Below are 17160 nucleotides of genomic sequence, written 5' to 3' on the forward strand. Positions count from 1 at the left end.
AGGGACTTGCAGCCCTGGGCTGGTCGATGCAGTAGGTCTCCTTCCACCCTACCTGCCCCACAGATCCCCTATCCTGAAGGTACAAAAAAGCCTTGGCGCTTTAACGGAGAACAAGGCATGGGGGAGACGCTGCCCCTCCGGCTCCTCTGTAGCCAAGCGATTGGTTGGTTCCGCTGGACGGGAATGGGGAGGGGTTACTTAATCTGATGTCACAAGCCTACAAGTGGGGGGAAGGAGTTATTTATAGAGGCGGAGAGCAACTGCGAGGAAGCCTGGTGAGTCCGAGGGAGGAAGCGGGAGGTGTGCGCGCGCCATCGGATTCGGCCTTTTCTCAAAAATACAATCTTCCTTAATTTGAGGTGCGCCATGGGGGAAGCGGGGGGGGGGAGAGAGAAGGAAGCGACGCCAGTTCCGGCTGGGGAAGCTGGGCGACGAGGGTTTTTTTTTTTAACCACCTCTCGTGTTCTTCCTTCATTGTTTTAGCGCCACGCTCGGTTGATCGACTCCGCCAGCCGCCTTGATCGTCGCCGGGGGAAAGACAGACTTGCGCGTGAGCACGCACACACAAAAAGAACAGCGGGGGAAAAAGGCCCGACGGGATGGATCCGTGCCACACTGAAGAAACCGGCCCAGAGATCCCCGGCCTGGGTGAGTGGGCGCCGCCAACTGGCAAGGAGGCGGCGGCGGAAGGAATCCGCGGCGGTTAAGGCCGTTGCTGCTGCGGCTTTCGAGCGCTGGCGCAGATCGGGGGAGGGGGGAGGGGGAGAGGAGGGGCTTCGGCGCAGACGCCTCGGTCCTCCGCTCTGCCTGCCTGTGTAAGTCCAACGAGGCTCACTCATCCCTCCCTTTCTAGGCCTCTCGCAGCCACCAGCCTCCCCAGTGGGGAAAGCGGCGGGAGCGCGCCCTTAGCTCTTCCGGCCCTCTCCCTTTATATGCTCTCTGCCTTCCTCCTTTTCTCTTCCCTTTCTTCTCTCTCATCCCCCCCCCCTTCTCTCCTTTGACCACGTCCTGCCTCCGCCATTGTGGTGGGTGTTGCCCAATCTGTGCGCTCGGCGGCCATTCCGGGGCCTAGGCGGCAGTTGAGGCGGTAGAGCCGCGCTTGGAGACCGTCGCGGTAGGAAACGGCTGGAATCGGCCCGGCCGTTGGCCGCCTTTCTCCCGCCTCTCTTCCTCTCCCCCCCCCCCCCACGTCGGACCCTTATTTGCTTAGAGGCGACGGCGGGGAAGAGAATAACGTAACTAGCTCTAGGACTGCGGGTGGGATCACGCTGTAAATAGTGGGGGGAGGGAGAGAAAGAGAGAAAAGCTGTTTCGATAAGTGGAAATCCCCGAAATGGAGGGTAGCGCGACACGTGACCGACGGCGGTTCGGAGACTGGTCGCGCGACGCGGGGAGAATTTGTCCCAGTCCTCCGCCCCCCCCCCTCACACCGCGCGTCTTCTTGCACAAAGCACCGCGTTGTTTGCTCCGCGGCGTGGCTGCTGAAGACGGCCCTACCCTGCCATGTGTTGCTGGCACGCTTGGAAAATAAAAATAGCCTCCCCGACATCTTAATCGAGCCATAAAGAATTGGCTGTGCTGGGTTCCGGGTTTCAGGGCGCACGTGGCAGTGGCTCTTCAGCAAGATGCCCGATTCCTTCCTCTCTTCAATTATGGAACTAGCAATAGGCTCAACCAGCCAAGCGGTCCTTTACTTAGAAGTATTTTAATTGCTCTGCTTCATCTACCTAAGCAAAGGTGAGGAGTAAGACCTTTAGAGGAAAAAAACCAATCAAACTTAAAGGAAAACTTGTCTTTCTGTATAAATAAAAAAGTTCCTCTGTATTGTATATAGTCTCACTCCAGAGCTGTTGAACTTTGACTTGCTTCTAAGGTAAACATTTCATGGTTCTATACTATTTTAGTTTTCCTCCATAATCTCATACAACCCCCACCCCACAAAAAACCCTGCTAGTCTTAAATCTTGACATTTCTCAACCTGCCAGTTCTTACTTTATGAACCCCTGTGACTAAGAAATGGGTGTATTGATAAGAATATGCTTTAAATGCACCAAAGAGTGGGCACATGCTGGTGAGATATCTGATCTGTCTCAATTTAGTTACTGAAAGCACATGGTCAGTAGTACTTGTGAATGTAGTGGCCTTGTTCTCTTGGAGAAAACATTTGCTGCAGTCAAGTTCTGATGAAGGCATTCACAGAGGTTTTATTTACAAAATGTTTATTGCACCTAAAACATATCTGATTTACACAAAACAAGGTATCTGAACAAAACAGCTTTGTAACAACTTTCAAGTAAGCTTTTTAGACACTTCCAGTAATGAGTAGAATTTCTTCGAAGTTGTATATTTGTGCAAGATGCACAAATTCTCTCATTTTACCTCAGAGAAACTCAGACCACAAGATGAGTTGGTTCTGAAAATGATCCCAGTGTCTTGAATAGCTTTTTACATCTATGTATTAAAGCTTTTCTGCTGGGTAGCAACCTTTCACCTTATGTCCATACAAAGAAAGCAGGGACTGTTTGCTTTACAAAGTTATACACTAGATAAAATGGCACTTCTCCAAATATCCTCCTAGACTGGTATTTTTAGTTGCTAAGTTGTCAAAAAAGCCTTGACCTGTAAAAACAAGATACGTGAATGAGGTATTGAAAACAATTCTGATCAAACCCTAGGGCCAAACCAGGTATTAAACATTTGCATGTGGGTTTGTCTATAATATGTCCACGGAGGAGGTCACATAAGGAAAAAAGCTAGCTAATAATGTTTAGCATTCTGCACATTAGATAATCTAACCTGTAGCAGACAACTTTCATGGCAACAGTCTGATACACTGAGTTGGAAATTTGACCTTAATTTAATGGGATTTGATTCATGTGTATAAAACACTAGTCAAGCTTTAGTGCAAGAGATCCCCCAGACCTTGTGGGGGCCGGACTATAATTTGAAAATAAATAAATAAAAATGAATGAATTCCTATGCCCCACAAATAACCCAGAGATGCATTTTAAATAAAAGTACATATTCTACTCATGTAAAAACATGCTGATTCCCAGACTGTCAGCAGGCTGGATTTAGAAAGTGATTGGGCAGGATCTGGCCCCCGGGCCTTAGTTTGCCTACCCATGGTTTAAACAATAAAGTTGTAAACAAGAAAAGGAGTCAGCTATGGGCCATTTATGCCCTCGTGGAATTTCTGACTACAAAAGGTAGATTGAGCTAAATCAAGCACGTGGGCTTTAAAAAACATAGGATGGAAGATACTTACTTTTTCCAACAAGTATTCTTGTTTTATTTCATCATTTTTGAAATCATCATTAACATCTAAAACCAAAACTGGTATGTCTCTAAGATTGTCAAAATCCACCCTACAAAACAAAATCCACAAAGTTCAGTGTTTACTTGGAAGAAATATCAATTAACTTAAAAATAAGGAATCTCAATGACATCCCATTTGTTAACCTGTCAGTTTCTAAACTAAAAAAATTCCTTCCAGTAGCACCTTTAAGACCAACTAAGTTTCTAAACTGTTATGTTTATGAAATTTGTGGCTTAAACTTCGAGTCAAGTTAGGGTTGCATCTCCTAAAGGCAACAAGCACCAGCAGCACCTAAAACACTTTTAGAAGTATGTAGCCACTGTGTTGCAAGATAACACTTTTTGCCATTTCAGTATGGCATTCTTAAGAAAAAGTAGTAATATAATGAGCTAAACAATAATCTAGTAACAACTGTGATTGCAGTGATGATAAAAATGGCAGGCTTTTTGTTGTTCGGGGCAGAACTAGCATAATGAAAGTGTCAAAGCTATGGGAGTTCTTACTTCATTGTCTTCTCATAAAGCCAGGTTTCATGTTTATAGTGAAGGTTTTCTAGATATTCCAGTGGAATTCCTTGTTCTTCTTCTCTGCCTCTATGGCGTAGCCTTTCCATGCATTTCTGTAATTTTTAATGTCACAATATAACATTTAGCACGCTGAATTGTTATTATGAAAAGTTCTCACATGTATCTAACTAATCTTTACCTTCAGTGAATTGCTGTAAATTTATATCTACTTAAACTTGTATACGTTACATATATCTAAAATGAGTGCTACCTAATCATCAGTGTTGGACTTTGAAACATTCTTGAAGTCGAACTACTTAGGTATACTAGCTTCTTAAACTTTAATATCAGAACTTTTCAATTAGCTTTAACACAGCCTAATACTTTGATTCAAAGCATGCTGACTTGGAAGCAAGTGTGATGAACTGAAATTGCTCCCAATTACATACATAGGCTTAGGACTCCAGCCTTCTTAATGCTTAGTAAACTTAAGAAAATGGATTGCAGTCTCCTGACAATGCAAGTAAAACACTGTTATTGAGAGAAGGATACACAAGATTTTAACAATGCTTTAGTCTAGATGGAGATCCTACAAATAAGAATGTTTAAAAGGACTACATAAGTCCATTGTTGTCTCTTGGCAACAGTGTTTAAGTAGATTCTGTTGACATCAGAATGTCTTGTTAAAAGGTTTGAGATCTAGGTTTACAGTACTCTGAGCAGGACTGTTTCTGCGTAAAATCAAGCATCAAGTTGCTATTCATGAATATTGGACTAAAAGGTAAGATTGTGATTTGCCCATGTTTAGTGTCTAGGACAAAAGTTACTTTTTAGGGGCCATCAAAGACATATTCAAATTTGATTAAGTAAAAGCTTAACACAATACAGGCAACTCCCCATTTGCACACTGTCAAGGCACTTGTGACCCACTGGCACATGTGCCATCTTTGGCTGCAGAACAGTGGGCTTGTGTTCATCCTGCTGTGTATGGTGTTTCAGAACACAACCCCTGTGCAAATGGGGAGTTGCCTGTACTCTATTCAGTACCAAGAGCTCCTAGTTCTGGTACTAGTATTGCATCTAAAACTAGTCAGTTTGGGGAGAAGGAAGCATACCTCAGGGGTAGTCCTGAGGTAGATAATACCATCTAGCTCTAGGCTGGAGTCAAACTGGTTCAGAAGCCATGCATGCCAATCCTGATAAATTGCCCACTCTGTTTCATTGATGTCTCCTGATTCGAATAAGTTGGAGGCAAAAACATACCTGTAATAGAAAAGGCTTTTAAATGCAAATTGATACTGTGTATCTGAAGAGATTCAGAATGCAACTATTGATCACAGCTGCTATATACCAGAAATAGGTGTTTTTGGGAAAACATCATTCCTGACAATTAGCCATGGCTCCCTGTTGCTGATGAAGTCAACATCTGCAGGCCCACAGGTTCCCCACATGAAAGCAAATTGACTGAACTCAGTGCATCTTTCACTGTACTGTTTACATTTAAAATGACTATTTGGATGCATACTTCATATTTTATTTTAGCAAGGTGTATGTAAAGTAGCCCCTTAATTCTACCAATATCTATTTCTGTAAATGTATGTATGCTCTTACCTATCACTGTAGACTGATCTCTCAAAAAACTGTACAGGATGTTCTGCTTCAAGTAACTTGGCAGAAATTGGTTTTAATTGTGCTTTAACTCTACTCAAACAGGCGTAGGTCTGGAATGTATAAGCCCATCTTGTAGGTTTGCTGTACAACATCTGAAGGAGATTTCCACCACTCTTTTGAGATGTTGAAAGTTCCTGATAATGATAAAAAAGAAAGTCTGTCAGTAATCTTGTCACTTGGTTGTTAGACATACCAAACATCTGCTGTGGAAAGTAAAACAAAGCATCTAGTGTAACCTAAGCAGCATAAAGTATTGCTAAGTTACATTGACTATTGCAACATTTGTGGTATTGCAACATTTAGCACTAGAGGGCCAGCATGCTTACTTACTTCAGACTCATTTTCAGTTGTCTGGATGTTGCACCACTTGGCAATTGGTTCAGGAATTATTTCCCACTCATCACTGTTCCTTGCTAGTAGTTGGACAAATGTGGACTTCCCTGCAGCTGATAAGAAAATTCAGCTAGTATTGGGTTAAGACATTGGTAGTATAATACAGAGAGACACACTGGCCTTTCCAGAAGCTGGGGTATTAAAACACTTGAAAGGCTAGGCTCTTCTTTCTCCTATGAATCCTATTTACCCCTTCTTCCTCAGGCTCCTGATTTGGAATGCATTTATAACGTGTAACTTGGCTTTCTATCCCCAAATGACAAAACATTGTGTTGTGTGGAAGGTATGAGGGCAGAAAATAAGTGTACTTGGAGAAGTATTGGAGTATGTAGAGCTCCAGGTTTTTATGGCTTTTACCCTTGCACCCTTTTCATTGAAGCCTTCTGTGTGACTTAGCTGTTTCAATCCAGACCTTTGCAGTGACTTGTCTTAAAAACTGTTTTTGTTACCATTGCTTTATTAAGGCCTAATATTATATAAGCGGATGTTCCATAAGCATATACTGTGAATCTATTCGGTAAATAGATAAGGACAGCCTTGAGCCGTGTTTTTAGCAGAGGTAACAGGCGAACACAGCACTGTCCTTATCAATGTTTAGGCGCCAGCGCCTTAAATCCCGCCATATCAACGTCCGTCTTCCTAGCTGTAATTTGGCGCCGGAAGACGTGATACTGGGACAAGTACTACTGGGACGTGCTACTGCCGTCCCGATAGCTCTGTCTTTATAAATAGGAAGCCCTCCTTTGAAGCAAAGACTTCATTTTTTGCCACCGTTAATTTACAGGAGTTAGTTTTTAAAAAGGCAGACACCAAAGTTAAGACATTCCTATCAAGCAAACATAGGCGGGTCCACGGCCAGGCACTTACCGATATTCCCTTCAATGGTGATTTTCTTCAGGCGTTTTTGGAAGCTGCGGTCCAACGCACTGGGTCCGACGCAGGGGCGCTTGGCGGGGGGATACATGGCGAGCGGCCTTTGTTTGCCTGGCTTCAGGAAGGAACTGGGGCGAGCTCTTCCCGCGCCTTCGCGTCTCTTCAAGAATCCCGCCTGTGCTCAGCCAATCCATAGCGGCGACCCGCCTCTGCTTTTTCTCCTGTCCCGCCCTCTTGGCTCTGCTGCCAAGGAGAGCTCGACCCTTCACTCCCGCGCTCTGGAAACCGCCGCCCGCCCTTCTTGTGGGGAGACGCGGTTGAAGTTGCTTCTTGCAGTCCTAGCCCCTTGCCGCGTGTCTCCCCTTTCACAAAGTGCCTCTGGCACTCGCAATTTCAGGTTGGATTTTTGTTTCGGCTGTATTATTGGGGGCTTTGCAATTGGCGCCTATGTTGTCGTGGTAAAATTGCAATTTCTATCAATTCTGGAACCAGAATGTTCCATAAGCAGAAGTGGGCGCACGAGGTCGTGTAGAATCGGGTTAAAGTGGAAAGAGGTGGAATAATTAGTTGTGGCTTAATTCCCCGATCATCAAGGGAGTGGCATTAAAGTATAAAGCATGTAAGGAATCGTTAGGTCTGTGTAGCCCCCAACATATTTCATAAGGTACTTTGAGCGCCATTTGTGTTCCTGTGCCATTTTGAGTTGGAAGAGGCTAATTATACCGACACTGTACATTAGTCTAATACTGGTACAGCTTGCGGTGCTGTTGGTGCTGTCTTGAGCGAAATTTGTCGGTGCTGCCATGTTTGATGGCCATTTCCGTATGCGTTGAAAGCACGTACAACATGGATGACTCCGCCGCTTGATTATGCAATGAAGGGTATAGGCCTCGTAGTCTTGCTTGTAAGGGCAAATCAAAAGAGCCAACTTGGGGGGAGGGGGTTGGCTTTGTTCTTCCGCGCATGCGTAGGATGAGAGGGGATTGAGTTGGGCAGGCTGAGGAGGACGAGAGCAGGATCGGTTGTTGCGGGAGGGGGCGGCGGAATCCTACCAACTTTGTTTTACTCGGAAGTAAATGCCATTAAGTTCACTGGGGTGTACTCCCAAATAAAAGCGCACAGCGATTGGTAGCCTTGGTCTCGCAGCGGGGAGGGGGCGGGGGAGTTTTGTCCGCCACAAGTCATGCGCAAGTGGCGCTTGTATTTTCGGCGCGGGGGAGGGATGGGCAGACAGCGCAGCGCATGCGCCGGGTGGGGATGTGCGCGCACGCGCCGTGAGCTGCCTTTTCGGCCACGCCGCGCAAGAAGCAGGTGAGCCCCCTCGTAGTTTTGTAGCCGTTGGTCCTCTCCCAGTTCGGGTTCCGCGAGTATTTTTTGCTTCGACTAGCGAGGGGCCTCTCTGCGCAGCCGGTTCTTCGGGCTGCTGTCGACGACCGAGGCCTGCTTTTCTGAGGCGGCGCCAGGGCTCGGCCGAGCGGAAACGCAAGTCCTCCGTCGGCGCCATTTCATAAGTGAACCTAGAGCGCGTCGCCGCCGCCCGGCCCACTGGGTTCGCAGAGGCGAAGCGACCCTAAAACCCGCCCGCGGGGGACCAGCATTTCGGTTTGCCATGTGTACGTGGGGAAGATACTTGAGGAGTGGGGAAGAGGGAGGGCGGGCGGCGAGTTTGGGCGGGAGAGTTGCTCCGTTGCCGATCTTCTGCCCCACTCAGTGTGGCGACGTCTTTGTTTGCCCCGTAGCAACAGAAGGCGAAACGGAGACTACGCTCACTTCCAGCATGATGTTAAACACCGAAGGCGGCGAGGGGTATGTCGTGAAAGTGCGAGGGTTGCCTTGGTCCTGCTCCGCGGATGAGGTGCAGAGGTTTTTCTCCGGTAAGAGCCGTTCGCGTGTCTGCTTCTTCTCCCCCCCCCCCCCCCAGTCTCCATGGAGCAGGCTCCTTCCCTTACTCAGTTACTGTAATGAAAGGTAAACAAGCTGTAGAGTTGTTTTTTTCTCCATACCCTTTCCTCCGTTAGAACTTCCGTGTTGCAGGTTAGATTAAATCTAGAACTCTGAATTAGAAAAAGAGTAAAATGGACAATTAAGTACTTTCCCCTCTGATAATAGGGGAAGCTGCCTTCAAGGATATAACAGTTCACAAATTAGGCTCCAATCCTAACCCCACTTACCTGGGAGTAAACCTCATTGGATTCAGTAGGACTTACTTTTGAGTAGACATGGTTAGATTTGTGCTGTTTACTTCAGATAGTATTAAGGACTACAATGCTTAAAACTGCAAAGAAATGAGAATGACAACTCATGGTAATGAGAACAGAAATAAAGATCATAAGGTTATGTTTCTTTTGTCACTTTCCACCCCCATAATAATATTATGGCTAAGTTAATTTTGCTTTTGTTCTTTTTTGAAGTTAAACATATAATTACATAAATAATATATTCTGTACTGCAGGATGAAACTGTTTACTTGAAAGAAGCTTATTGACTTCTATTGAGATTTCAAGGACACACATCAGATTGTAGCCGTACAAGCCAAGCCTTTGCACAGTTAGAAGTCCTTGATGAAGTTAGTGGTGCTTCTGACAGTGTGTTCAACTTGTTCTTCCGCTTTTTCTTAGAATGCAAAATACTAAATGGATCTTCAGGGGTCCGTTTTATCTACACAAGGGAAGGAAGACCAAGTGGAGAAGCATTTGTTGAACTGGAGACCGAAGAAGATGTGAAGCTGGCATTGAAAAAAGACAGAGAAACAATGGGACACAGATATGTTGAAGGTTTGGATTGAATTGACATAGTAACTGACTTAAGTAGCTCTTCAGTTGGGTGGAGCTTAGATGCATGGTTATTCTTCTGTGTGTATGTAAATGTGAACCTGTTCTCCAAATGAATGTCGTGCATTGACCTTTTTGTGCCATGTTCCAAAATTCATTAATTCTAAGTGCCTCTTGCAGTCTTCAAGTCAAACAACGTTGAAATGGATTGGGTTCTGAAGCATACTGGTCCTAACAGCCCTGATACGGCTAATGATGGTTTTGTACGTCTTAGAGGACTTCCATTTGGTTGTAGCAAGGAAGAAATTGTTCAGTTTTTCTCAGGTATGTGGGGTATAAGTTCTAGCTATAGCTGTATTGGTAAAGATTAGAATTGCAATGGCACTGAAGTAATGCCTAGCCAACTAATAATAAATAATCCTTGAACGGCCAATTCTGTATGGTTATGCTTTAGGTGTTTTTAAAGACAAACACAGTAGTTTAAATTATTTGATAATTTGAGAACTGCCTCTAAAACTTGATATAGCAAGTAAAACTTTATTCCAGTCTAACCCTGCAAAGCTTTAAGGATTAACTAATCATTAAACCATATTGGAAGCAAAGTTGCCATTTTAACTCTTCCACTCCACTCAGCCAAACATTTAGAATGCTTTTTTTTTAAATTTGAGTGTCTAGAATAAGGTTATTGAATAAATGTTATAACTTTAGTTTGGTTGAATGGATGGAAGGAAATGCTCACATGTGTAGTAGAACCTCTTTATGACATGTAAAAGGAATACAGAAAATAAGTATTTGTCCGATAGGTTTAAAAATATTTGCTTTAAGGTTTGGTATGTCATAAAGTAATTTGCTTTTAAAAACTATTGAAACTGAAATGTTAAAGCAAATTGAAGTGAGCGTTACATCAGAATGTTTGGAATATATTGCAGTAGTCCAGATAAGTGTGAATGTACTCTGATGAATTGTGATGAACAGATCAACTTGCACAGTATTAGATTTCTGTTGAAATATTTTTTCCCAAGTTGTTTTTTCTTCATAAAAATTAATATGTATATACAGTGTCTTGAAATGAAGTGTTTATGAAAATGCAAATCTTTGATTTTGTAAATAGATCTGTTAAATATTTTGCATGAAATTATCTTTGAGTTTAATTTGATTCTTGTTAAGATCTAGAATTGACATATTTTTAGAGGAATTTTAATTGTTCGATTGAATATATTTATTAGTAAATTGCTGCTTTAATGTTTTTCTTAACACATCCTGCACTAATTGGAAATAATAGAAATGTTACAGAAATGTCTTTTATGCAAGCAGGCTGAGTTAAGAATCTTAAATAGTATGTAATAAGTGTTTCTTGTTGACATGTTTCTTTTATAGTGTTTAATACTATGGTTTACTGATTCTGAAATTTATAAAGTATAACTTCTGGTGTATTTTAAAGCTATAAGAAAATCATGATTGGGCTTGTGATGTTAATATTACCCCCCTACTGGGGTTATTTGTCCTTGGGTTGAAGGGTTGGAAATCGTGCCAAATGGGATAACATTGCCGGTGGACTTCCAGGGGAGGAGTACGGGGGAGGCCTTCGTGCAGTTTGCTTCACAGGAAATAGCTGAAAAGGCTCTAAAGAAACACAAGGAAAGAATAGGGCACAGGTGGGGATGGATGGTTGGTTGGATATGTCGCTCTTCTTATGGTAAACTGTTATTAAATCCATATTCTCTCTTCTTAAGTGCTCACCTCACAACATGTAATTTCATGCCCTACTAACACCCCCAATTTTATAATGAAACGTTAATTTTTGTTATGTTTGTGCAAACTGGCTGTGAAAGGCTAGTTCATCCTCCCTTCCCTAGACCTCTCAAAACTGTTCATTCTGAACAAGTTTAAATAATTAAGGAAGTTGAGAGATTATGGCTTTAAATTTTTCTAATAGCACCAATTATGCCTCTAGCTCTAAAGACACTTAGCATTTTATTACCATAAGAAAATGTGATTACTAAACTTGTTCTATATATTGATGTAACATTTTCTTGTATAATTTTTCACATAAACACATAATTTCCGAAAATGTCACAAAGGGATTTATTCTAAGTTTTGTGACGTATTAATTGAAGCATGCACCTTTTTTGCATTTGCTGATTTGCTATGCAAACGCATAGGATGGGCTCATGAGCACATAGTGCTTTTTGGAGTGTATTGATGGATTAGAATTCTGGCGGAGGCTGGATTTCTAACCCTCTTGCATATTGCCATATGAGCAAAATATGGGTGCTGTTGAGTGGACATTAGTCCCTCCAAGTTCTGATTCTTCAGAAGCTTAAACTAGTTTGCTCTCCCTAACCCTTAAGGTTGGGATATCTTAATGAGCAACCTCAAACTGATTTACTGAATTAGCCTTGGATTATTTTCTATGACTAAACGTAAAAATTCTGGCTTAAAATTGCCAGTTCCAAGGCTGTGGTATTGTAATGTATTATATTGTATAACCTAATATGCAAATTAAAAAAAAACTCAACTAGTTTTATGTGTGTGAACCTTTTAGGTACATTGAAATCTTCAAGAGTAGCAGAGCAGAAGTGCGCACTCATTATGATCCTCCTCGCAAGCTTATGGCCATGCAGAGGCCAGGTCCTTATGACCGGCCGGGCGTGGGAAGAGGCTACAACAGCCTTGGTAGAGGAAGTGGTTTTGAAAGAATGAGACGTGGTGCATATGGAGGAGGTAAATATATAGAGCTTTCTTATTCAAAAACAGATAGTTCTGTTGGAAGATCATTTTCAACATAACTCTAAATTGTGGGTTGCAGGTTATGGTGGTTATGATGACTATAATGGATATAATGATGGCTATGGCTTTGGATCAGATCGATTTGGAAGAGGTAAGAATTCTTGATTAGGGCAATTGAGGAAACTTGTCCTACATACAAAAGATTTAGAATGGACTGTTTCCACAGGGATGTCAGACCACAGGTATGGGGATGGATCCTCTACTTTCCAAAGCACAACTGGTCACTGTGTGCACATGAGAGGATTACCTTACAGAGCTACAGAGAACGACATTTACAATGTAAGTGACTGTCTTGACATTTTTATTTGGATTTGTTGCTGCAGAACATTGCCTGATAAATTTTCATTGAGTTAATGACTCTCTTTTCTACCTAGTTCTTCTCGCCTCTTAATCCTGTAAGAGTACACATTGAAATTGGGCCTGATGGTCGAGTAACAGGAGAGGCAGATGTTGAGTTTGCTACTCATGAGGATGCTGTTGCTGCAATGTCTAAAGACAAAGCAAATATGCGTAAGTTAAAGCTCCCCTGCAGATGTATGCACTTAAAAAAAAACTGTAGAGTAGAATGAATCCATTTACTATACTGGCTTTGCTTGTTAACATTGTGGTAACTTGGTGAGAGAGTAATGTTCACTACTGCTCATGATTCTCAGAATTGAACAGCCTTCAAGTTTTGCATCAAGGTGGCTAAGTTCTTTGTACTGTACATGAGGTAAGTTGAACTGTTTGTGTTCAGAGCATGGCTATTTTTTGTTTCCTTAGAACACCGATATGTAGAACTCTTCTTGAATTCCACAGCTGGAGGAAGTGGTGGTGCATATGGCAGTCAAATGATGGGAGCAATGGGTATGTGTAAGCAATTCAGTTTCATGTTGTCCCGCTGATGTTTAACAAAACTGGCTAATTTTTACAGTTCTGCTTTTTCTCGGTGGCCTAAAACTAATATTCAACATTCTGTCTTAATCACAGTCAAGGAAACGGAAGGGGTAGTTCAAGATTGGAACACGAACACATTGGCAGGTATATAAACCTTTTGGGTTTACATTTTGACAATTAGACTGCCAAATAAAAACTGCATGAATGAATGGTAGTATGAGTGATTTTCAGGGTGCAGAGTGGTAACATTGGGTGTTTGGGGAAAGAGATGCTTGTTGTCCGTAATGTTGCTACAGTTTTCTACCTACAGCAGTCACTTCCGGGAGGGTGAGGGTAGTAATGTTGAATAGAAGGTAGAATTAAACTGGCAAAGATTATACCACAATGGTGGTTCCTCTTATTGGATATTCTGTTAACTTAAATATTTGAAATAAAAAAATTCCTTCCTGTAGCACCTTAAAGACCAACTAAGTTAGTTCTTGGTATAAGCTTTCGTGTGCATGCACACTTCTTCAGATACACTCGCTACAGGAAGGAATTTTTTTATTTTGACTATGGCAGACCAACACGGCTACCTATCTGTTAAATATTTGAATACTTGAATATTCAGTAAAACCAAATTATTAAACTTCAGAAGCTTGGTTTGCTTGTATTAAAAAGTTTTGTTCTGAAGTGGTGGTTCGTTTTATTTGTATGGGGTGCATATGCTGTTTTAGTAGCACTTTGCAGAATGGCTTCGTGCTTTACAAGGTACAACTAAGTTAAAAAAGCAAACTTCATATCCTCAACTGCAAAAGAGTTTTGCAGAGATGTGAAATAGGTTACCAGCTGTATTTTGCATTTACCGTATTTTTCGCACTATAGGACGCACTTTTTCCCCTCCAAAAATGAAGGGGAAATGTGTGTGCGTCCTATGGTGCGAATGCAGGCTTTCGCTGAAGCCTGGAGAGCCCCACCGCCAGCCCCACAAGCTCGGGGGACAGCGGGAGAGGCGCAGCGCGCCCTTCCCGCTGTCCCCCGACTTGGTTAGAAGGCTGGCGGGGGGGGGGAGCCTGCTCCTCCCCGTCGCCAGCCCCGCAAACTCGGGAGACAGCGGGAGAGGCGCAGCGCGCCATTCCCGCTGTCCCCCGACTTGGTTAGAAGGCTGGCGGGGGGGGGAGCCTGCTCCTCCCCGTCGCCAGCCCCGCAAACTCGGGAGACAGCGGGAGAGGCGCAGCGCGCCCTTCCCGCTGTCCCCCGACTTGGTTAGAAGGCTGGCCCAGCCCCGCAAACTCGGGGGACAGCGGGAGAGGCGCAGCGCGCCATCCCGCTGTCTCCCGACATGGTTTGGAGGCTGGCGGAGGGCTTCCTCCTTCCCCAGCCCCGCAAGCTCCCAGAGCGATGCCAAAGCTGCGTGTAGCTTCGGCATGGCTCTGGGTCCCGTTCTGGGGGAGGGGGAAGCTCGAGCTTCCCCAGCCCCGCGCCTGGCGGGGGGGGGGAATAATTTTTTTTTGGCCTTTATTTCCCCCCCCCCCCCAAATCTAGGTGCGTCCTATGGACCGGTGCGTCCAATAGTGCGAAAAATACTGTAGTTTGTACAAAAATGTAAAAAGGTGTTGTGTGTCAGGTGCAGGTTTCCTAGTCACAGCTTGGAAAGGCCAACTTCTTTTGGCATCTCCCCTGAGCTGTTTAAAGCTACATATAGAAAAGGGTTTGTGTTGTCTGTTAGCCACATAATGGCTATACTCTATATTGCCAAATGCTACTTCAGATTAGGTCAATAGGTTTGAAATGAATGATGGCCAAGAAATAAAATAGCAGTTTCAGGGGGAGAACACCCTCCTCTGCTTCCAATTCAATTGTTCATATAATTTGAAAACTCAGGTGCTATAAGAATCTATAAATTGCTTATCTGCAAATAAATTCATGAGTGAAGAGCAAATTAGGAAGAATCTTCTCAAATTAGAGTTCAGGTACACAGTGAACTAGGAGCAGACTTGCCTTTTTAAGGTAGCATGTAGGCATATGCTTTTTGTAGAAGGTGACTAGCCAAGTTCTTAACATGTGTGTCCTTAACTTGAAAGGAAGCCAATCCAGTTACGGTGGTCCAGCTAACCAGCAGTTGAGTGGTGGTTATGGAGGAGGCTATGGTGGTCAAAGCAGCATGAGCGGATATGGTAAGATGTTTTTGTTATTAGTCTTGGATGTGTTACGCAGTTAGCTATCCACCTAATGCAAGGATCACCTTGTCTTGAAAAAGTTAAAATATATTGTCCAAAATATTTGGTTTCAGCTAGAAAATCAGTCCAGATGAGCGAGCAGGAAAAGCTTTTAGTGACTAGATAAAAAAAACCACATTTAAAAGATGATGTTGGGTGATGCAGAGTTGGATCCAGTCTATATGAAGCTAGCCTGCCACTTCCATTGTGTGATAGTACAGGATCTAAAGCAAGGTTATAAGGATAACTTGGGGTGAGGGAAATGTGGTGCCATGTACAGTGGTGCCTCGCAAGACGAAATTAATTCGTTCCGCGAATTTTTCGTCTTGCGAAGCACGGTGTCGGAAAAGTTTTGGAAAAGCTTCAAAAATCACCAAAAACCTCAAAAAAGGTTACCACACCGGGTTCTATGAGTTGCTCCTCGAAGTCAAGTCGCAACTGTATTAACGGTGTTAAGAAAAAGGAAACAAACTTGCAAGACATTTTCGTCTTGCGAAGCAAGCCCATAGGGAAATTCGTCTTGCGAAGCAGCTCAAAAATCGCAAAACCCTTTCGTCTAGCGAGTTTTTCGTCTTGCGAGGCACCACTGTATTGAAGCGACTGCACTGAATTGTCTTATTTGTTATCTGTCTTAGGTAACCAGAGTGCAATGAACAGCAGCTACTACAGCAGTGGGAATCGTGCATCCATGGGAGTGAATGGCATGGCTGGAATGTCGAACATGTCCAACATGAGTGGGGGCTGGGGAATGTAACTGGTCTCCTAATTTTTGGTCAACTTTTTTTAAGAAAACAAAACAAACTAAGTTTAACAGTTTTGCAATACAAGCTTGTGATTTATGCTTTACTTGTAAGTGAAATCAGGATCATTTTAAAACATTCAGGTTCAGTATTTTTGAATATGCTGAAACATTCATCTAGGATATAAGTCAAGTAAAGAAGTTCCTGTTAAACAATTTTCAGCTTTTTTCCAGTTTTTGTTGTAGGAGTGTATTTGAGCAGTAAGCGTATTTAGGTTAAAACTGTTTCAATTATGTTAAATGTTGCTCTTATACCATATAACACCAGACGCTGTTTTCAGAGCATGTTCAAGAACATGCCTTTTTGTACAAACAAGATATAGGAGCTGTGTTGGAATCTCAAAAGTGAACATTTGGCATGTTAGTTCTAGTTTTTTCTTTTTAATATCTTGTAAGGCACATTTAAGCTTTTTAAGTTAATGGGGAAATGTGAGACGCAATACGGCTACCTTTAGGATTTTGGTCTTGGTGTTCGTATGAAATCTGAGGCCTTGATTTAATCTTTCATTGTATTGTGATTTACTTTTAGGTGTTTGCGCTTAAGTGAAAATTGTTAAAATAAAACTTCCTTTTAAAAACTGGAACCTCTCTTGATTTGAAATGAGCACTGTGTTGCCAGCAGCAATTGATACACTAATTACTGCCACCAGTTTAGTAGTTTCATCCAGCAGCAGAAAGACTCAAGAGTTGTCAATAACCACTGAAACGGAACTTGACAAAGAATGTAAACGCTAATGCTGAAGAAGAGCAGTCATAACCCACCACTATTCTCTATTTACCTATTACTTAAAATAGTTGGATGTTCTGGTTAGCTTGTATAGATTTAGGGAACAGGGAACTACTTGGGGTGCCTTTTCATTCCCACATGTGCCTGTGTCACATGACTGCTGTTACCTATAAGGACTGGTGTAGACCAACTTAAACCTGAATGGAAACCAGGAGGCTTAAGGGCTACACAGGGTTT

At 43.0% G+C, this 17160-nt stretch overlaps 2 protein-coding genes across 11 annotated transcripts; one reads left to right on the forward strand and one right to left on the reverse strand.

Moving 5' to 3' along the window:
- Positions 1-136: 136 nt before the first annotated feature.
- Positions 137-16780, forward strand: HNRNPH1 (heterogeneous nuclear ribonucleoprotein H1). 10 transcript variants are annotated; one of them, XM_081180764.1, is made up of 14 exons: positions 137-275; positions 484-648; positions 8502-8636; positions 9381-9536; positions 9714-9857; positions 11050-11188; positions 12079-12257; positions 12343-12414; positions 12472-12602; positions 12698-12833; positions 13086-13169; positions 13293-13343; positions 15263-15355; positions 16033-16780. In XM_081180764.1, exons 2-14 carry the CDS (start codon positions 600-602, stop codon positions 16149-16151), a joined length of 1488 nt encoding a protein of 495 aa, XP_081036890.1. In that variant the 5' UTR covers positions 137-275; positions 484-599; the 3' UTR covers positions 16152-16780. The 10 variants fall into 10 exon arrangements, with proteins under 10 accessions (XP_081036890.1, XP_081036888.1, XP_081036892.1 ...); XM_081180762.1 differs by having other exon boundaries at positions 224-359; XM_081180766.1 differs by having other exon boundaries at positions 224-359; positions 12490-12602.
- On the reverse strand, positions 2179-6890 carry LOC308579823 (deoxycytidine kinase 2-like). Its single transcript, XM_081180784.1, has 7 exons — positions 6757-6890; positions 5827-5942; positions 5437-5630; positions 4941-5088; positions 3823-3938; positions 3269-3368; positions 2179-2619 (listed from the first exon to the last, which is right to left on the reverse strand). The coding sequence occupies exons 1-7, from the start codon at positions 6851-6853 to the stop codon at positions 2596-2598; spliced, it is 795 nt and encodes a 264-aa protein (XP_081036910.1). The 5' UTR covers positions 6854-6890; the 3' UTR covers positions 2179-2595.
- Positions 16781-17160: the final 380 nt, after the last annotated feature.

The sequence above is a fragment of the Podarcis bocagei genome, assembly GCF_964188305.1.
Source record: "Podarcis bocagei genome assembly, chromosome: 2".
NCBI lineage: Eukaryota > Metazoa > Chordata > Lepidosauria > Squamata > Lacertidae > Podarcis > Podarcis bocagei.